We start from the raw sequence: 23,066 nt of genomic DNA, 5'->3' as shown, positions 1-23,066 counted from the left end.
TTAAGGGTATTGTTTATGAGAATATGAGAATAAACAGCGGATTTAAAGTTTTGTTTGCTTTGCCAATTGTGGTTGAAGATTATGGGATGAGTGCACTTTATCGCTGCAAGGTTAGGGAAGAAGTTTAGTGAGCATACCATAACCAGGAAGAGGAAGTTCTTGGTTTCCCTTATCCCTGGTGTGACAGTGGTGAAAGTGTTAAGACTTATTGAAGGATTTTAGATTCAAAAGAAGGTCCAAAATCCAAAAGAAAAAATGAATGTTTAAGTTACTGTGGTTTGTAGAGTTCTTATGTAAGGTATGGGTGGCAGTGAAATGTCATTCTTTATGATAGCAACAATATAGAATCAATATATTTTTGTTTTTTTTAAAGTGGATGTCAGTTGGCCTGTGATTCAGCAGGTAAGGACGATGTTCGCACCGTGCATAGCTAATCCAAATCTCAAGTCTCGACTAGACCCAAGTAGATGGATCTTTGAGTTGAATTGGGGATTAACATCAGCAGTTTAATGACATATCAATAACAGAGAAGCATATTCTACACAACAGGAATGACAGAGAGTAGTAGATTTGCAAACCATGAAGGTTTCATTAAGAGACGCAAGTCAATCTGTTTAATCACAGATCAATATTCATCTGGTTACCGCATAAGTCAATATAGTCTAAACAGGTCAAATAGCAATTGCGAAGACAAGTTATTTAAATATCTAGTATGCAAATCATGACAGATCCAGTTTCACTGAAGGGAAACTCCCTAATGATAAATCTCCAGTTTCCTACAGGAAACTGGAGATAGATAGATAGATAGATAGATAGATAGATAGATAGATAGATAGATAGATAGGAGTACAGTGCTACAGGTGTCAGAAAATATAGCCCCCAAGGCAGAACCAAATGAAGGTTTCAATCAAGAAAAGGAGAAATGTGTTTGCTCAAGAGATTAAATCTATGATCAGGAACAAAAGAAGATTGGGGTCTCAAGAGCAGGAGAGGGACGTCCACCTCCATGGATGGACAGGAGCTGTTATAACTGTATAAAGTCTTTGGTACACAATTAAAACATGAAAATCAACAAAATATCCCCCCCGGGGGTTCCCAAAGAGAAGGAACTAATAAAAACTGAACATTTATGAAACGTTCGGTTTCGGCCCACTTCTCATGGCTCATACAATGTAAGATTTTCCTGCAGCGTGGCCTTTGTAGATATCGCACAGGAGAGTATCCTTCTCCACCTGCCTCTCTCTAACATAGGTGTTAAGATGTATTGTCTAACTCAGTGCTCTCAATGGCCTTCACTCACAGTCTAACAATAAAAGTACAGTTTACTAAGAACATTGCTGGACTTGGTTTTCTGAAGCAAGCGAAAAAATAATGCACAGCAAGCAGAAACACAATATTTCAATTTACATGGAGCCATGCACATCAAAGCTTACAGTGACTATGGCTATCTGAACGTGAACACACTCTCATTATGATTTAACTGTTAATGTAACAATTCCTTATGGTCAATCGAAATATAAAATTATGCATGCATATCAGTAAGCATTGATTCTATGTAATGTATAGTCAAATGAAAATGAAAAACAGTGACAACGCGTCACCGCCTGTTTTCAGGATTCAGTCATCTGCATCTGTTGCCTTTCATCAGAGTTCCATAGGCTGAAGTTTCCTGCCACCACAAGAACCAGGATCTTTGTTTCACTTTTATACGTAACCTTTAAAGCACACTTATTGGAAAGCAGCTATGCCGCTTTTTATTTGCATATCGATTAAGTCGTAGGGTCTGATCACAACATGGTGCTATTTTCTTGCTTTCAGTTGTCACTTAAGCTCACCAATAAAATACTGAAAAGATGTGAGGATTGTTTCACTGCTCCACGTAAGCAGAGGAAAACTGCAGCTGCAGGGGGCACTACAATTCATCAAGCCAGCACCCGATTGCACCATGTACTTCCTGGCATGTCCAGCAGAGGAGCAGAGAATCCCTTGGCCCCTATACAGTGCTAGCTGTAGCCGGTGAATGGATGGCCACATCTAGATAAGTATATTGCAAACAAGCCAAACAGACACAAGTGCTGTTTGTGCAGCTGTGATTCTCAGGCTTGGGGAGACCATGACAGTGGGCATGGTCGATGCCTGTGGGTTAATATGGATTAGCGCTGATTGGGGTGGACCCCATGCTATCACCTTTACGGAACAATTGAGGGTTACATGTACCAGAGCTGGTCCAACTTGCATGCCCTGGCAGACAGCTCCCTTCAGTACACGTATAGTGCCTGTATGTACACCAAAATAAAGCAATCTTTGTCTTTTAGTGCTCTTCTCTTTTGGTTGCAGAGTATAATAGTGAACAGGCAAAATGTTGAAGCTCAACATAACAGGCACTCTAATTAAGAAATGGCTGTCCTGTGGGACGATCCAACATTTGAGACACTCCAATAAAGCATTTCCTGAAAGGGGCTGACTCAAAAGCTTCTTGCCGCTTGTAATATTACAAGTGTAAAGCATTATTTTTTGTTGATTCAAGAGGCCAGGGGGCAGTTAAAGCCTTCTTTAGGCCCGACCTATACAGGTGGAATTTCTCTTTTAGTCCCCTCACATGAGAACATTTCATTTGGAAATGAGCCAGACTAGGCTTATTTGTCATTCTTTTTGGTGCTTGGGGTACAGGCACGTATAGGTTTTGCAAGATTTTGGCTGCCTATTGGCACTAAAGCAGGTAGTCAACTTTTTTTTTTTAAATATATTTTATTGTCAGCAAGGGAACAACATTACAAATTATCTTTAGGGTATCTGATACCGTACCACAAATGCAATATAAAAACCACATTAAAGGTACATCCCATCGCAAATATAAATGTTACTGAGACAGTGCAGTACTGGCAATGCCCTAAACAATATTTATAATAAACTTAAATCTATATTTCTACTTCCAGGAGATTTCTCTTCAGATTATATATTATGCGTTCACTTGATCTAATCTATTGGCTTTATGTATCTAATTCCAAATGCCCCCATATAGCCTCCAGTTTTGTCAAAGAGGGAGTTCCTCTTGCCCTAGCTAAAGCTTTCTCCATTTCGTAGGTTTCCCTTACTATGACCCACCATTCGCCTGTAGTGGGAGGTTTAGAGGAAATCCAAGCCCTGCCATGGGATGTTGGGCTGCAACCAGTAAGACTGCGATAAGCTTATTCAAGCCTTGACTCTCTTTTTTGTAACCCAGCATAATTTCTATAACTGTAAGGGGGGGGATTCTGCCCCAAGTCGTTCCCTAATCACCTGACATATCTTCTGCCAGAAGGGTTCTAGCTCTGGGCAAGTAGCAAACATATGTACTAGGTCTGCAGCATATATCCCACATGTGGGGGGCATTTTTTCCGATCTCCTCTTTAACCCTCCTGAGTCCAACTAGCAATCTTCTCTTGGGTGTAGTAAAGCATACACATTGTGCAGAATTGCTGTAGTTTTAAGTTAACAGAGTGAATTGACCAATTTTTAGTTTCTAATGCTTGAGTGATGGTTATGGGAGTAACATTTATCCCCAAGATCTTAGTCCATTGTACTGCAAGTTTTCACACCCATTCTGACTAAAATTACTGATACACTGATACATAGTACTAATTTTTTATTTCGATTTTTCCGCATTAAAGCAGTCTCATATCTCCGAACTAAACACTGCCGTTAAGGCTAGATGTTTCACAAAGCAGTCCCTGATTTGAAGATACTTAAAAAAACATTTGGCCATGAAGATTGTAGAGAAGCTGTGGGTTCTCAAACGTGCTAAAGCCATTACTATCATACAAATCGCCCAAGCGTTGAATCTCATGCCTAGCCCAACACCTACTAACAGTGTCTTGAAATACCGTCAGTAGCATGGGATTACCCCATAGTGGGAGTGGTAGAGGTAATTCAGTAAATCATCCATACCATATTCTGGTGCAAATAAAGCCTTCATTAGGTGACAAGCCCAGGGAGTCAGCATCACTAGTACAAGTCTTGTCAGGTCTGCATCCTATACAACCTGCCACTTAATACACACTTACACTCAGCTCCACACAAATACACAATACGTTCCTAGCATGTTCATATTCTCTTACCTCACAGTCAATCCAAGACCTACAAGCACTTGAATCTTTCCATGGCTGTTTGAATAAGATGGAAGCAATGTGGAATTGAATCTGGAATACAGTCAGGAAACTATTGCATTCGTAGGCTGCAATTTATTTGCTGCGAATAATACTCTTTCCAGTTGCTTATATAGGAAAGCTACCTCACAGCTTCCTGCATGCCAAAACATCTCACCCTAGGCATCAAGTTCACAACATAGTCTATTGCAAATGCTCAGGGCAAAGCGTCTGTGCAGCAAGGAACCTGAATATGAGAAACTAGCCAGATGATGAAAAAAATTAGAGAAAGAGGCTACAAATATTATACCATACATAAAACAATGGAGAGATCTTCAAAACTGAAAAGGATTGAATTTTTAAAACCTAAGTCACAAATTAAAACTAAAGATGCATAAACGTTTTTGTTTTTTTAGTCCCCATTTGCTTTACCCTCTTTTCAAGAAACGCCAACCACCTTGCGTGTCCATCAATGAGAGACTTTAAGATTACAGTTATCTCCCGCACCGAGACACGATTTAACAGCATTGGTGGGAGAAGAGTCCTGAGAAAAACAAGAGGGGGGGGGGGTGGGAGTGGGCTTGCAATTACTCCATCAAGGTATTTTTCAACCTGTAGGACCACCAAAGAACCAGGGAAACCAGGTCCATGGAGTGTTGTAAGCATAATCATGGGACCCGGGGGAAAAAAAGATCTGGCCAAGTCCACCGTAGATGTTTCATATAGCGACATCAGCCAGCCTGAGTGCCACGGGGCCGTTTTTTCTACCCAAACTTTACAAATTTGCCTCCTGGCCAGGAGAATTGCGTAAAACAAAAAATACCTTGCATGGCCAGTGATGCCAGCATCCAAACCAAAGATTATTAGTGGCAGAGTGATGGACAGTGATGTGTTTAAGATAGAATCCAAAGTTGTCTTCACTTCTTCCCAGAACCGGCCGATGTAAGGGCAGTCCTTAAACATATGAACATCTGATGCTTCGATGAGGTTACATTTATTGCATTTATTTCCTGGGAGGAATTTGGAAAGTCTCAGGGGCGAGAGGTAAGCCCGATGTACCGTGAACGAATGATTGCGTCTCAACCATGCCGGTTTAACGATTTTATAAAGGAGGGTAAAAGATTTTACCCATGTTTCCTCGCACTGAAAGCCAAGCTCTGCCCCCCCACAGCTCGTCAGGTAGAGCAAACTCCCCATCAACCTCATCCAGCAAACTCCAATACCACAAAGCTACCTCTTTACCTCCCCCTTGTCGCTCTACTAGCTGCTGTTCCAGGTTGCCGGCTTTCTCCTGTGAAACCCCTTTCCGACACAGTGCCCTAGCCCAACTATCCAGCTGCATAACCTTAAATCTAGAGAGACCGGGGCCAACCTGCTCCTGTAACTCCTCCCATGCCCTCACAGACCCTTCTACCAGCAACTCTCCCCATCTTGTAATCCCAGCATCCTTCACTGGAATCGACAAGCTATCCTTGAGGCATAACGGTAAGCCTGGGGAATTCCACACTGGAGCAAAGTTTGAATAGTAGGGCAACCCTAGTCTCTTCCTAATCTGTACCAAGGCTTTTGCCAAGGACTGAGGGTTTTTAACTTGACTTTTTTGAAAAATTTCTGGTCCCCGAATTTAAACAAAAAACCGTCGATTGGCAGGTTCGCTCCAACTAGCATGGCTTTGAACATTGTCCCTATCGATAAACTAGATGGTGTTTTTAAAAGCATTCTAGAGTGGGACAACTGAAAAGCCCATGCATAGTACTGTAAATCAGGTAGTGCAAGCCCCCCTTTTCCCTCCTCCTCCTCAACTTCTTCCATGCCAGTCTGGTTGATTTATAGTTCCAGATAAAGGAGTTGATCTCTCGCTGGCACTTATCCAAGATTTTAGCATCAAAAGCCAGGGGGATGGTATTAAAAATAAATGTAATTTTGGGGAGGATAGTTATTTTTAACAAGCTTACCCTGCCCAGTATAGTGAGTGGAAGATGAGCCCAAGATTTTAATAACTTCTTACACTCGTTGTAAACTCGGTCTAGATTATTTGGTACGATGTTTCCAACATCTTGGGTGACCCGAATACCAAGGTATCGCATGGAGGTGGTCGCACCGAGTTGTAGATTGGGAATATTCCAGGCCATGATCTCTGGTTTACTGGCGTTGATCTCGTACCCCGAAATACGCCCAAACTCCTCCGCCCTCTTAATCACAACGGGAAAAGATATATCCGGGTTAGACGTGAAGATGAGAATGTCGTCTGCATAAAGTGCAACCCGCCTCTCCCACTCCTCAAATTTGAAAGGGGGGATATTTTCCTCTACCCGCAAAACCTGGGCGAACGGTTCAATGTACAAATTGAAAAGGAGGGGGGAGAGCGGGCAGCCCTGCCTCGTGCCCCTCGTGATTTTAAAAGATTCTGTCAGGACACCGTTAATTAACAACCTTGCCGATGGAGCCCCATACATGAGAGTAATAGCTCGACAAAAACCCTCGACAAAATTGAATTTCTTCAGAACTGCGGCCAGATAGGGCCAGTTAACCCTATCGAAGGCTTTTGTTGCGTCTAGGGTGAGGGTAGCCAGTGGAAGAGAGAAGGCTGAAGCAATATCTATTGCCCCCACCAAATCGTGCGTTAGATCTGATAGCTGACACACTTTAATAAAACCCTTCTGGTCTTGGTGTACGATTGCACCAATTACGCTCCCCAATGTCGCAGACATGATGGAAGCAAAGATTTTATAGTCGCTGTTCAAAAGTGAGATTGGTTGATAGGACTCGCACTCAGGAGCCCATTAGGATCGCGGACGGACTTGAGTCCGTCCGCGACCCTTGAGGAGGAGGGAACGTCCGCATGGGCTGCGGCGTTCCCTCCTCTGCAATTAGGATGTGACCGCCACCCTGGCGGTCACATCCTCTATTTTTAACATTGCGGCGGGTGCGGCTTCAAGCTGCGCCCGCCGCAATGGTAAAAAAGCACGCATTGCATTTACATGCAGAAAGCTTGTGCACCCCCCACCTCCCCTTCACCCTGGTGGCCCGCAAAGGGCCCCCGAAGTGCTCATCCGTATGCTTTTCCACGGCGGAGAACCCGCCGCGGAAAAGCATATCAGATGCGCAATCCTAATATGGCTGGCGGTGTCTGAGAGACACCGCCACCATATAAGAGCTTTTCCGCCGCGGTTGTAAGCCGACCGCGGCGGAAAAGCGGCGGACATAAATCAAGACCCACCAGCCATCCTAATTGGGCGGTGGGTCTTTGGCGGCTCCGCTGCGGTTTTCCCGCATCCTCCGGGCTGGCGGTGGCTTCCGCGGGCCCGGAGGATGCGGGAAAACCGCGTTCCTGATGAGCCCCTCAGTCGGGTCCTTCCCTACCTTGGGGATTAGAACGATGTTCGCCTCTCCCCAAGATTTGGGGGGAGCTTCCCCCTTCCTAAGATTTCCATTAAAAAGGGCCGTCAGTTTTGGGACGATAGCACCGACCAACGCTCGATATAACTCACCGGGTAGGCCATCAGGGCCTGCCGCTTTCCCTCGTTTAAGTTGCCCAATGGCTTTGCTCACTTCGGCCTCCAATATTTCCATCTCCAAACAGTTACTCTCCACTGTTGAGAGAGTTAGCAGGGAAATCCTATCAAGCCATGTATCCCTTATGACATGGTCATTGGGAATATCCTCCCTCTAAATCCCCTTAAAAAAATCGAAAAACGCACTCCCAATCTCCGAATTAGAAAACCTGGCAGCAGCTTCCCCTTCTACCTTTATTTCTCTGATGTAATTTTGAGCTTGGTCGGCCTTGACTTTCCACGCCAAGATCCTACCAGCTGCCTCCCCGTACTCGAAGTTGGAAATCTTGCTCGCCTCCCATCTCTTAGCCACTCTTTCTTGTAGGATATTCTCCAGCTGTTTTTTCAACTCGTCCATCTTTCTTTGCTCGTCTGACGACCCCCTGGAGGTACCGAGCTTCTGTTCGATTAGGTTCATCTCCTGCTCTATATTTTTTATCATCTCCCTGTATATCTTCTGCCTATGAGAGGCTCTGTTGGTGATACAACCTCTCAAAAAAACTTTCAATGCCTCCCAAACCATGGCTAAAGCAGCTGATTCGAGGTTGATCCCCAAGAATGATGTAGTCTCTGCTACCAAAAAACTGACCTCATTGCCTTCCAATAGAATAGTCCCAAAATAGGACCAGGACGGATGTTTGATCTGCGGGTCAGATCTTAAGGTAAACAAGAGCCGAATGGTCGGACAGATGAGAGGGGAGATATTCTATTGCAGTCATTGAATCTTTGAGGCAATAGCTGAGGAAAGCATAGTCGATTCTCGTTTGATGATTATATTTAAGATTCCGAAAGGAAACCCCCATTTTATTTCCAACCCTTTCCCTCCACAGGTCTGCCAGATCCAGCTGTGGCATTATTGCTATAAGGGTTTGCCTTGATTTGGAAGGAGTACAAGCTCTTGAGTTGGTAGATTTATCCAGTTTAGGGTTGAGAACGATATTTAAGTCGCCCACCCAGATTACGGGGTCTTGGGAGGTTGCCAAATGATTCCTAATGATATCCAAGTAAGAAGGATCGTCTAGGTTAGGGCCATAATATCCCACCAATGTACAGATCCAGCCATCCACTGAGATTCTCAGTAGAAGCTATCTCCCACTATGATCCTCTTTATAGTCCAAGATCTGGACTTTCGCTAATTTTTTAAAAATAAAGAGGACCCCTCTGATGTTTGCATTGTGATCCGTACATATACATTTATCAATCCATCTCTGCTTTCTTAGTATTGCAGTGACCTCAGCTTTAAGGAGATGTGTCTCCTGAATGACAATGATCTGCGCGGGGGAGTCTCTCAAATATTGTAGAATTCGGTCTCTTCTACTCCTCACGCGCAGACCATTGACATTCCAGGACATGTATTGAATGGAGGTCATGATGTTATTTCAGTCTCCCTAACCTTGTACAGCTCCTCCCATGATCGCGGAATACTAGGCTCAACCACCTGGCAATCTTATTAAACTGGAACTGAAAATATGCCAAACTTGGACACGTAAAAACCTTAAAAAGGGCAGACTCATGAGGATTTTTTACAATTTTTTTCCCCCCACTCAAAATTACCCCCGCCCGTGCCCCCCCCCCCCTGGAAAACCCTCCCACACTTATTCCGGCCTGATGTATAGCCAGATTTACGTCCTCTAACAACCCTCCCCCTCCTACACCGCATTGTACTGCCGGGGGCAGTCAAAAAGCCTGATACAGCTACAAAACAAGCCTAGTGTTAAAAAGGGTACCCCCTATTTTTTTTTATTTATTATCTTTCCCCTTTGTATGTATACAGATGCATAAACGTTAAGATTGATAATGAATTATACTGCTGAGAATGAGAAAGTACAAAAGGTGCTCAAAAGACATTGGCATCTGCTGCTATATCCAAATGCACCACTACTTGACCTCTGCTCACATGCAGGCGTAATTTTACTTTAGAAGCTATGCTGAGTCTAAATGATACCATGAGATATACAGCACCGAATTGTACTTTTGGCTTTGAAAAATGTTTCTTTAAATGCAGTCATTTTGTGTGTTGTTCTTTAAGCACTAATAAACAGAAAACATTGACAGATAGTGAAAAAGCACAGAATATGATATATGATAATTTAGATATTGTAATACCATTTTTTCTTTACATTATCAGTTGTATTTCTGGAAAGACATACGTTGGTGCTGCAATAAGAAATTCACAAAGTGAGATGGTAAGAGCATATAGGATGTTAGGGCAAAAGACGGAAGATACCTGATGGTTATGCACATAGAAAACACAAGTAATCAGATACTTCAGGAATACGTTTTGTAGATATGATCTGAGTTCATCCACCTAGAAGAGGGGGCAATGGAGATTTAAAATTATCTAAATTGGAAGCTATGTGGATATATAGGTTGAAATCAACTGTGATCGGCCTAAGAACAGATGAGGAACTGTAAGTATATTTACCAGAACACATTAACTAGAGTATACTTGGATAAAAGCTGTGTGTATTTATCATAAAAATCTGAAGTTAAGAAGAAATACAGACATTCTAACACATTGTAAGCAACTCTGAATAGATAATAATTGAAGTGACATAGAAAGATAACATTAACTTTGTAACTGAACTCATGAAGCTGTGACTAACTAACGTTCTAAGAAAAGATTGAAGGTGTACATTAATTATTAATATTCAAAAGATTATTGGATGTGATTGGTTCAGTTACTAAAGATCGATTGTCTTGAATTAATTCCTTGGAAAATGATGAAGGAAGGGAATTAGGCATAGATGCCATTGTTATATATAGAGAATTGTATTGTCTAGTAGAACAGATCAGATGAGTTTTCAGAATTACTTTCATAAGTTTCATCTGTTCATATACTTTTGAGGGATACAATACAAATGAGAAAAGTGTGAGAATGTTGAAGAGAACAAATTGATATAAATGATCTGCATAGATATTTCAACAGACTAAGACCATATTCTATAAAAACATTTCGGTAGACAGAATACCACTTTTTACTTGCCTATTAATATAGATAACTAGATAGCAGTATGGTGTTTCTGATTAACCCAGAAATAGTGCCTGTTGAATAGGAACCAGGGTTCAATACTAGACGACTCACAATTGAACCTGATTTGACTTGATGATGAAATATTTAGTTAAGATGCATAGCATTAGTATTTATTTTCATGATGAACCTTTGTGTGATAGTTACTCTAGAAAAGGTTTACTGCATTCTTTATTAGTTGGATCAGATATTCTCTTGTAGACAAAAAAAAACTAAATTGAACTACTGATAGTAATAATCCAACACCACAATGACTTTGCAACAGACTGCATGAATTGAACGTCCCTGTAGAGACAGAGTTTCGATTCTCATGAGTTGCAAGGATGTGATTAGATGTTAAGTTTTTATTAATTTGTGTCAGATTTTGATTGTCATTAATTTTAAGAAAAAGGATTAGAACATATGTCAATTCAAATGCATACTTTGTTTTAGATATTGTGAAGCTTTTTGTTAACCTACAGAATCAATATGAAGTTTAACTTAGCAAGTATACTTGTTTAAAGTCATAGGATTATAGATATCAAACTATGCCCTTCAGACAGCTGGAGACTTTAGACATATAAAAACAGTGAGAACATAGGAGAGGTCACTCCTGGTATGATCATAGAGTCTTAGGGAAGAATGCCAAAAATACAAGGCAGCAGCCCTTTTGAACCACTACATGTATATAAGGGTGGCTATTTTTGTTCTCGAGAGCGAGTTTTGCTAAAACAACTCTATGCCAGATGCAATAAAGAGATCTAAGCTGATTTAGAATACAATTTTTCAGTAATTATAGAATTTGAGAGAAAAAACTTAGTAATGAAACTGCACTTCAGCACCGCACATAGGGTTAGTAAGAGCTATGTAAATGATGTAGTGATATGCAATACTAGATCAATTGAATATATTTTTGAATATTCACTGCTTTAAAAATACAAAAGGTACATGCCAGAGTTGATGTTATTTTAGCAGATGTAGACAGTGAATGCTATTGTCATAGGACATTAGAATTTGATATCCGGAAGTACTGGAAAGTATGCAGTCCTTCAAACGTTTATCTCATAAAAGTGAGAACTTATTAAAAAAGATAGGAGATACTCTGTATGCTTGTTTGATATTTGTAAGCTATATGGTTATATATAGGATTATGACAATTTAAAATAATAGACTATAAGATATGGCTATATAGAATGTAGATACAAGATAAGCACAAAACTGTGATTGAAAGAGATTGGGATTGAGAATATATGAGATTGTATGCTTATCTTTTGACCAAATGAGGCAGAAATCAAGAATTTTAACTTGCAGTTGTAAGTCATGATTGTACACTGTCAATGGTATTAATGAAAATAGTGTAGGTGGGAAACTCTACATAACGCCATGTGATATATTATTATGTAAAGATATAGCAAACCAAAAAAGTGGATATGTAGGCATTGTATATTGTGATTACGTTTGATCTAATGATATAGAAATTGGGAACTTTAATTTGTGGTTGTAAGGCGTGCTCATATACTGTCAATGGTATTAGGGATTGTAGGGTTTGTGAGAGACCCCACATGAGATGTTTGATATATTGTAACACAAAGATGTAGTACACCAAAATTAGCAATAAATGAATTATGTGGGTATCTAGCATTGTGTGACTAATAGAGACCACCTTATTGTTTCTTGGGACACATATGAAATACTATGAGCATTATCTATTCAAGACTAATAATTATATTGAAAATAATTTTGGGAATTTGATGAAGAATGAGTTTGTAAATCTTTTTAAAACAAGATGATCAATACAGTGGATCTAGAGATTTTGTTTATAATTTATGGATAGGGAAAGCAAGGTATAAGACCAGAGATTAAAATACATATTATAAGAAGAGAGAAATATAATAAGAATGAGGAATAATCCATTGCAGTGCAATGGACTCGCCCTATATACCCACTTACCGTTCCTATGTTGATGAGTTGAATTTGTATTACTCTGTTCTGCTATGAGATACATATCTTGTGTAAACTGATACAACTAAACTGTAATAAAGGCTAGGTAACTTTTCTGTGACCTGAAAGGGTGATGTGACTAACTGATTCTCTGTTTTTAGTTGTTAAATATGTTATCTATGTATTGTTTTAGAATCGTTATGTTGCATTGAATGTTTGCCCCTAAAGAAACAATCCTTGTAACGTGAAACACATGTTGGTCTTGTGTGGATTCTATATTTGTAAAAAGATTTTGGATAATCTGTTCAAAGTTTTCCTTTATTTTTGATTAAGAATAACTTTATATGTACCTTCCATAGTAATTATACTAAAACAATGCTAAGCTTGGATTGAAATTCCATATTAAGCAAGTTCTACCAAGACGACTTTCCTGTTTTAAGAGCTGCTGTTGCTTAAAATATTACATTTTCAGTTTCTAGTGGAACAAATGATTTGCAGTTGTCTTTACTCATTTATCCAAGTTTTGCTTTACTTAAAAAATTACCTTCATCAAACATCCTAGAAATGCCTACTCCCACGCGTATTCTGCTTAGAATATCTTTAGATTTTTTATTGTTTTCAAAATGCTGTACTGCTGTTTTCCCTTGACGTGTTGTATTGTCATTTTACCAACAAGAATCATGAAATTAAATAAATCTTACAGATGTACAGCTAAACATTTGATTTCTCAGATAGTATTTGAAGCCAGCATTTGTTGTTAGAATTATGTAGAGTGCATTCTTGTCCAAACATAGTCATTCAGTTGATAAGCCTCAGTGTGGTTGTCTTACAAGTGTCCTTGACATGACACCAAAGAGTGAACAATCCAAAACAATCATAATTGACACGCTGTGACATGGCATTTATCAATTCCTTTTTTCTAATTACAGTTTAGAAGAAGCTATTCAATATGGAAACATCATGTATGACAGAAGAGTTGTGCGAGGTAACACATATGCACAAAGTACTCTGCCTCTGGTAAGTACAGTGTCTTTGATTCATAATCTTTATTCATGTTAAAATTTGAATGAATGCTACAAGTCAGTGTCTGCACCATAAAAGTTAAAACTTCATATATGTACCATGTGTACGGAAGTTGTAACTGTATTGGACAACTCTTGCTCTTTTGCTGTCTTAATATGTGTGGGAGAGGGTCTTAACCCTATTTCCCCTCGTTTAAAGCTATAGATAAAGCCACATTTGGGATTTCTATTCCCCTTTTTAAATCTTCAGAAATTTAGCAGTGAAAATAACTCATCCAACAAAGGGAAAAGATTGCCATCATACCTTAATTATTATGGATATGTTCTTCAAAGGGCAACCTTTAACTCCAAAGAAAGGCGCCTAAATTGAAGATGTAATGCTATTGTAGAGTTCTGGGTAAAAATTCCATCTCCTTTTTCTGACCCTTTTCTGTGGTTGGTCTTTGTGTTCAAGTTCTACTCTCTCATTGCGAGAAGCATCATTTTTAAATAATCACTACATTTGACCTGGCAGCAGCTCTCCAACATGTAAGTGACCCACCTTCTCCCATCCAAAAGCTGTGCCATAGCTAATGCCTCAAATATCTTTATGATGTGGTTACATTGGGAACATCATAGTAGTGAATAACCAGAGTCACAAAAGAGGCTCTCTAATAGAGCTATACATAAATGTGCTAAATATTTGTCTTATGCACTCAAACACTTGAACTGTCTGTTGGTGGAAATAACAGATGGGATGCAACAACTATCAGTTTCTAAGGGATGAAGGACTGAATCAGCCTACTGGGGTGATTTAAAAATTTGACTTTCACAATACACAAGTCTCAGTAGAGCATTTTAGTTACCTCAGTCTGCTACCTTGCTGAGATGGTAGACCAAGCCCCAGGATCACATGGAGTACAGTGTAAAATATCAAGACACATTTCAAATGAACAATTCACTAACACATTAAACATAAAGTATTCACAGAAAAAAAATTGTGTATATTATCTCTTCTGTGGTTTTATTCCTTAAAATGTTTTCAATAAAGGTCTGGTGTATTAATTACACCTGAAAACTTGATTGAAGCCAGTTGGTTCTATGTCTAATTAAGAGAACCTACTGGAGATAGAGCCTGAAACAAAATTGGCACCTTGAACAAGCCAGTATTGTTTTTTGCTTTATTTCAAACCCTCGATCCCTATTCATGTTGTAGTCACTCAATTTCTCCCTCATCATGTAATGTAAAATGTGTACACCTAGCATGCTATATGATCAAGACTATTTCACAACCCAGGGAATACTGATAATGCCATTTGTATTATTGGATGTGGACTTTTCTAACATAAAGAGAAGTTATCAGACCTATTGTACTATTTCCATTTACAAAACAGAGGTGTGCAATTTGCGCACCAAATAGTTTGCGCATGCAATTTGGAGATGGGGGTCAGAAATCCTCCTGCCTTAAGTATATTAATTAAGCAGGTTGCAATTTGTTACCCCTTGCTTGTGATTGACTGTGAATGCAAGGATGGAAGCCTGTATGGAATAGCAGAACTCCATTCCTACATTTACATTCCCATACAGATTTTCTTTTATAGTAGCCTGTATCTATTAAATGGTCAGGTGTGGCTTTAAAAAATATTTCTCATTTAGGAACGCATCTGGGGTACAGCCTCCTGAGTCTGCCGATACTGCTTCAAAAGAGGAAACTGCCTTCTCAGGGACATCTTCCAACTGGGGTTCGATGACTGCAATTAAGTTTACAAATCTTGATACATTCCATTTCAACCCCCAAATAGGAGGGTTTGTCCCTTGCATGCGCCCACCTATTCTTCTGGGACTAGCAATATATTGTGAGAGGTTCATTCTTAATTTGGAAACCCTGGCGGACCTGCTGTGTAACCTGTTCAAGTCCACGCAGTGACCCTGGGGATCGGCAAAGGGGACAGCATTCACGGGCATTAAAGAAGTGTTACTGCAAGACACATTAATGTCCTACTTTGATCCTGCTAAGGAATCCAAACTAGCTGTTGATGCCCATCCAATTGGGCCCGGCGCAGTACTCGTGCAACGGGTATGTGATGACAAGTGGAATCCAATTGCCTTTGCAGAAAAAGGTATGCCCACATTGAGAAAAGAAGCTCTTTGCTCAAATGGGGCTACCCATTTTCATTTATACTTGCATGGCTATGTATTTAAAGTTAACATGGTTTATAAACCGCTCATATCTCTTTTTAGGGAGCGCGGCACAGCATGGCACCTCCCTCCCCCACATAGAGAAGTCAGTACTGTAACTCCAAACGGTTGGGTACCAACTGGCAACAACAACTCATCCGACTACTTGTCTGAGTATCCCAGGTCTCAACTGAAAAAATAAATTACACAGCAGGGGCTTACGAATAAGTTGAAAGGGTTGTTGTTGTTAGCTGTCCTTGAACCTTAGGGCTCAAGATGTTGCTGAAGCAACAAAGTTTGACTCCTGCTTTGAACAGACGTGAGGCTGCATTACCCAACCAATGGAAAGACTTCCTCCAAATTCTCAGTGACCGGAATGACTACTACTAATGTGAAATGACGGCACTATGGTTTGTATGAAATTACTCACTTTGCCACTGGATTCAAGCTAGCCTGGCTGATGAGGGGTGTTACCCCGAAACCGGACCCAGGATGCTTGTTTCTGGTCCAGGGAAGACCTGCCTTGGCAGTTCGTCGGGCTGGACTGTTCCCATGAGGCACAGGGTCAAGACTGATTTGCATATAGCTGTGTCTGAACTGGGATGGCGAAGTGAGCTTAAGAACGATGATGGATTCAACGGAAATTATTTTACTAAACTGCACTGTAGACACTTTAATACCAGAATTTAGGCAAATTTACAACCCTACGCCGAAGAGATATTTGGGAATATTTATTTCGGATAACTTAGACGAGTTGTCCTCACTTAATTATTCACCGTTGCTAAAAAAGGTTGAGTCTCTTCTAGAACGCTGGAATCTATTACCCCTGTCCATAATGGGCCGAGCAGCACTGATACGCATCTCGATCCTACCTCTTTTCAATCTCTTATTTAATGCAGCACCTTGCGTTATTCAGGTCTCCTTCTTTAAAAAGATAGATTCCCTAATATCTTCATTTCTTTGGGCTAAAAAGTCTCCTAGACTTGCACTTAGCACTTTATATTTTTCATTTGCACAAGGAGGGCTATCCCTCCCAAACATAAGGGAATATTATTCTGCGTCTTTTGCACACCATAGTTTTAGGTTTTTCTTTTTAGACACGAACGAGGCAGACAATTATTTTATTAAGAAGATGTTGTCAGAGGTAAAGATAATTGATCCGATTAGAGTTAACAAAGATCCAAAGAAAATCCGCTACAAGTCCCTCCAATGGATTTTTAGACAGAAAACCCAGTTTTTGAAATCCCATTCAATTCCTAGGATAAGTAACACAACTGAATTGAACAACTTTAACATAGGCGAAGAGGGTTGTATGGATATGAAAATAATAAATCTTTGGAAAGAAAATGGTTTTGACAAAATAGAAGACTTCCTGGCCGGTAACAGTTGGAAGACATGGGATCAAATTGCCAGCCAGGTGAGACATTCTCATTCCGTTTTGAAATGGTCCTTTTTTATGTTGAATCTAATACTCAGAGAGCTGGATATAGGAAATCTTTACTTTAAGGAAAATATCTCTACAGCACTGAACAACAGAACTCAAAAAAAGATGAGCATTTGGATTAAAATATTAAAAGAGGACAAGAAGCAGGAATCCTCGAATAAGATTATCGAGAGGTGGAAAAAAGGGGAGGATATTGAAATTAATCAACAAATTTGGGACAAAATAAACAAATTTAATAAAACAATTTTCTGCGGCGCTAATTTTAAACGCATGCAATTTTATAATAAATGGTTGATTTACAGAACTCCCTCTTATCTCCACAATATCTTTCCTATAGTAGACGATAAATGTTTCCGATGTGAGGAAAAAGGGACATGGAAACACATCGTCTGGGAATGTTCTAAAATCCAACCACTATGGAGGGAAATTGAAAAATACCTCTCTTTTGAGCTTAAAACTCTTATAATATTCGATGATCTAGTCCCTGTTCTAGGCTGCTCAGCGATTAACACCAAATATGACGAATTTCTTTTCATAGCTTCTCTAATAGCTAAATCACTTATATTACAGCTCTGGAAACCCAATCAAGTACCGTCCTTCCAGACATGGAAGGCTAAATTAACACGAACACAGGGCAGGGCAGGGAAAGAAAATACGCGCTTAGATCAGGGGCGTTCAAAAAATATGAAAAGTTCTGAAGTGTTTTTGAACTGTGAAAGATACATACATAATCACTAGTCTGCCTATATACACTTTTAAGCACTTCCGCACTTTACAATTATTTATTGCACTTCATATTTATGTCATGGATACTTGAACGTTGATTATTTATGTATAAACATATGCCATGTATTGTACTAAAGCTTTTTACCAACTTATTCTGTAAATGTTGATCTTGCTTTTATGAACTCTCAATAAAAATAATTATTAAAAAAAGATCATGGATTCAACCCAGACCTGTGACTGTGGGTGAGTGCCTGAAAAGTTTCAGCGCTTCGTCCATCATTTCCTTGTGTTTGCTTTGCTCGCACTAATTTGGCAGGGTATCCCCAGACATGGGTCCCCTACTCACTTTGCCACTGGATTAAAGCTAGCCTGGCTGATGAGGGATGTTACCTCGAAACCGGTCCCAAGATGCTTGTTTCTGGTCCAGGGAGGAATGGCTTGGCAGTTCAGGCTGAACTGTTCCCTCCTGACACCTGTTGCTTCATCATGCATCAGGGGGTGGAGAGTAAAGTGAGAAGGAGTGGCGTGTGAGAACGCCGGCTGACGTCAATCCCCAAAACCAACACCTGGCTCTTTACTTGGGTACCCATTTATTCAGGTCTTGTATGCTGCCAGTAGACCACACTACATTGCTCAAGCTGTGTGTGAATGATTCATGCAGCCATTTCTTTTTCAGTGCCTTTTTGTACTTTTATTTTTGATATTTTTATTACAAACACAAAACTAGGGTCCCTTCTGTGGAAGCTATGGGTCTCACAGGATCTTTCTCTTTATTGGGGTACCCATTTATTCAGGCCTTGTATGCTGCCAGTAGACCACCCTCTATTGTCCACAGTGCATGCCCTTCTATTATTCTGTAGCGTTGCTATGGTTTTGCTGATTTATCCTCCTTTTTGTCCTGTCTTCTATTGGAGGTCTTCCCAATAGGACCGGTGGCCTTTACAAGTCTGATTTAAACAGCTGTTTCTTTTGCATTCTTTGTCTTGACATGGGAGGGGAAGCGGTTGAGAAGCATAGACATTCTACTTCTCCCTCTACTGAGGGCAAGGAGGGAGAGGGATCTTTACAGCATTTTAGTTGCCCTTCAGAGGCTCAGGAGAGGTTGGCAGCGGCATAAGTGCAGGCTATGATTGATGAGTCGTGGCAAGGGCTTTAGCTGCCAAGCCTTCTTATTCCAGAAAGAGAAAACCTTCAGATATACAATCTGGTACGTATAGTGACTCTTTATTGGATAAGCCCAGTACTTCTGAAGGAAGCTTTATTTCCATGGAAGGCTTGGGGTCTATTTTGTGGCATATCTGGGACAATATGGGGTTAGATCCTCCCCCAGCTGACGAGGAAGCTGGGGGGCTCTTTCTTCAATATTGTAACCCTGCTTTGGTGGGTTTACCATTTTACCCCAAGATCAAGAAAGCTATTTTGAGGGGTCTGAAGGAGCCAGATCAATTTCAGATTCCAAGATTCTTACAAAAGTCCTATCCTTTGGAGGAAGCGGAAGCGTATAAAAGTGCATTCTATTGTAGCTCCCCTACTTGACAGATCATCACTAAACCCTGATGACGGTTCTAAATCCGGATCTGGAGGGATCAGGAGGGTGTAGATGTTTCAGACATCCTGGTGCAGATGGAGCAATAGTCGAAACTCTTTACTGATATTTCCTCGGATATCATCATAGTGGCCTTGGTCACTTCCAGTTCAGTGGTAATGGCTCATTGGAATCTGTTGCTCCTGGTGTGGAAAGCGGACTTCTCTGAGAAAGCCCCTTTTCTGAAACTACCTTTTGAGGGCAAGAAGCTCTTCAGTGACCAGCTGGTGACATGATGTGGAAATCGTTCAAAGACATGAAACATTCCTGGTCTTATAAATCATCTGCTGGGAAGGCCTTCAGACACTGGTCTAGGCATTCCAGGAATTTTCCCAGGAAAGACTCCAAGTCTTATTCTGCTAAACATCAGAAATGCCAGCCCCGTAAACCAGTGAGGTTGCAGGAAGGATCCAATAAGGTGGGCCTGTTGAGGCATTGCTCCTGACTATACCAGTCCTCCATGGATGTGGTTGGAGGAAGGATTTTTTCCCATAGTTTGAGATCTCTACCGCGGATCATTGGGTTCTGAACATCATTCATAACTAGTACTATATAGAGTTAGACCCCCTGCCTCCAGACTTGGGTGCATCCCTACTCTTGTCCCCAGAGATCCTGTCCGGTGGAGGGCCTTGTGGTATGGTATTTCAACCTTGCTGCTCAAAAAGGCAATACTACCTTTTACCCAGGATGAACAGGGCCAGGGGGTGTATGCTATCCTCTTTTTGGTGCGGAAAGTCTCAGGGGGCTCCCGTCCTGTACTCGATTTAAAGAGACTCAGTCAATGGATCAAGACTCTTAAATTCTGCATGGTAATGCTACAGGTCATCAATCCTCTGATTTCTGTTCAAGACTTTCTGGCCACCCTCGATTTGCAGGATGCTCACTTGCATGTACCTATTCATCAAGCACATCAAATATTTCTGTGTTTTGAGATATGGGGGGGGGGTCTCCCTTCCAGTTACGAGCCCTCCCATTTGAGATGAAATCGAGTGGTGCACATGCTGATGTCTCGCGGTTTTCTGGTCAACACCCAGAAGTCTCAGTTGCTCCCAGTGCTGGTGGGTGTTTTTATCAGTCAGATTTCTTACAGATTGGAGTACGGTTACTCTTCTAGATGGCAGCACATGCCAAATTCAGTCCCATATTCCAGATCTTCTGAGATCCCTTTCCCAGGCTGTGAGACTGATTGAGAGTTCAAGGGAATTTGGCAGCAACTATATTTTTGGTTTCCTGGGCTCGCTGCCACCTGAACAAGCACTTTCGCTTTCAGCTTCAGTTCTGGGATCCCACCTTTCAGGATATGTGGCTCTATCTTCTGGTGTCAGAGGAAATGAAAAGAGCTGGCCTGGCGGTTGGACCCGTGGCATCTCCTGAAGGGATGCCCGTATGCCCTCCCCCTTCCATCTGTGATTACTACGAATGCAAACAAAAAGTTTTGGAAAGCCTGGATGTCTTCGCATCAGGTTCAGTGTCTGGTGACAAACTCACAAAGCGTCTATTCAACCAACTGGAGGGAGCTCAAGGCCTTCTGTTTGGCTCTCTTTGCCTTCTCCCCTTGGAAATAATGAAGAGGAGTCACTCTTTTGACAAAGAAATATTACGTCAACCTCATAATGGGAAAGATTTTTTTTCCTTTTAAATAACCCTCACCCACCAGGGTTACTACCCCTTGGTGGCATGCTTCATCATAGGGTTCTTCCCTAACCCGCTACGGAAAGGGGCATGCTGTGACCGATGGATACATGGGAACACTGATAGTATCTATGCCTGTCCAGAAGGCATAAATATCGGAGTGTTTTTTTTATTTTTATATAGAGACTGAGTTAAAAATATCAGGCTGGTGGGAAAAAACGTTATATATTGGTTCTATTAGTCGAGTAACACAGCACAGATAGTTAATGCACCCTTATGCCATTAAGAATTACCAACGAGCCGGGAAATATTAACATCGCCACGAACGGTGCGCTAAACATACGTTGCGGTTTTATTGATCTCATACTACTGTTGCTGCATTTATGCAGTGCTTATTGTCCCATATGACACAAACAGATGATGGACGGAATGTTGAACATTGTCAAACATTCACCCCTGGTCACAGATCTGGGTTTAATCCATCGTTATTTTGCTCACCATGCCACCCCAGTGCAGACATAGCCATATGCAAATCAGTCTTGACCCTGTGCCTCATGGGAACAGTACAGACCGAACTGCCAGGCCATGTCTCACCTGGACCAGAATCAAGCATCCTGTTACCGGTTTCGGGCTGTCAGCCCTCATCAGCCAGGATAGCTTGACTCCAGTGGCGTAGTGAGCACGGGACCCACGTCTGGGCATACCCTTCCCATTTAGGGTGAAATTGCAACACAAAAAGATGATGGACAGAATGTTGAACATTGTCAAATATTCAACCCTAGTCACAGATCTGGGTTTAATCCATCGTTATTGACTGGGGGTGAATGTTTTGATTTGTTCTGCATTCCGTCCATCAATTGTGTGTCTTTTGCTTTCTCGCCCTAAGTGCGCCAGGTATGCCCAGACGTGGGTCCTGGGCTCACTGTGCCACTGAAATCAAGCTATCCTGGCTGAAGAGGGGTGAAACCCCGAAACCAGTCCTAGGATGCTTTTTTCCGGTCCAGGGAGGACCTGGCTTGGCAGTTCGGGCTGGACTGTTCCCATGAGGCACAGGGTCAAGACTGATTTGAATATGACCAGGTCTAAACTGGGGTGGTATGGTGAGCAAAAGAATGATGGATTTAACCCAGATCTCTTGACTGGGGTGAATGTTTTGATTTGTTCTGTATTCCGTCCATCAATTGTGTGTCTTTTGCTTTTTTTATTGTCCCATATGAGGCGCTGAACTTTTATGCTAACACAAAGGTTATCTGTAGAGGGCTGTACCTTTAACTCTGTGTTCTGTGTACCATGACAGAAATATAACAGTTGTGATAGGGGTGGACTTCTGGACTAAGAGTACTCAGCCTTTACATACACAGCAGTGGGCTCACACTTCTGAGGGACAACACCAGTGTTTTGGGGATCCCTGGGCGAGCAAAGGAAACCAGAATGGAGCGTAGAGAGTGGCTGGAAGTAAAGGTCAAGGGGAGGGCATTATTGCTTGTAGGCACCCCTGAACACACTGGGCACCGAAGGAAGACCCGTGGCCGGCCTGCTGTATTCTGCACACCTCTTTCTAAAAATGGATTTCCAAAGAAGTTTTCCATCATATACCACAATGAGGAAGGAGGCCCCTGGGCTATGCAGAACAGCTTTTACTGTAATTCAAACTTTGGGGGTTTGTATTCAGATGAAACCTAATCCCTTCTAAGCATTCTGTGCAGGAAGGCTACAGAACACATGCACTCGTATGGAGTGTGGTGAAGATTTTTATTTTTTTTAAAGAAACTGAGAAGTGCGGCCAGTGGAAGGACACTGGCCACCAGCCACAAGCCACCAGCTGGAAACCGTACGTGGCCCAAGCTCCAAAACAGCTGAAGCTGAGGAAA

At 41.3% G+C, this 23,066-nt stretch overlaps 1 protein-coding gene across 1 annotated transcript in view; it reads left to right on the top strand.

Annotated features, from left to right (window-relative positions):
• Nucleotides 1–23,066, top strand: part of RSPH3 (radial spoke head 3) — a 124,622-nt gene that overhangs the window by 24,472 nt on the left and 77,084 nt on the right. Inside the window, exon 2 of the mRNA XM_078646992.1 lies at nt 13,559–13,646. Coding sequence (XP_078503118.1) covers nt 13,559–13,646 — 88 coding nt within the window. The remainder of the gene's footprint in view (nt 1–13,558; nt 13,647–23,066) is intronic.

This window comes from Lissotriton helveticus, chromosome 6 (genome assembly GCF_964261635.1).
Source record: "Lissotriton helveticus chromosome 6, aLisHel1.1, whole genome shotgun sequence".
Lineage (NCBI taxonomy): Eukaryota > Metazoa > Chordata > Amphibia > Caudata > Salamandridae > Lissotriton > Lissotriton helveticus.
Note: the sequence above shows the minus strand (reverse complement) of the source record. Positions and strands in the feature narration are given on the sequence as shown.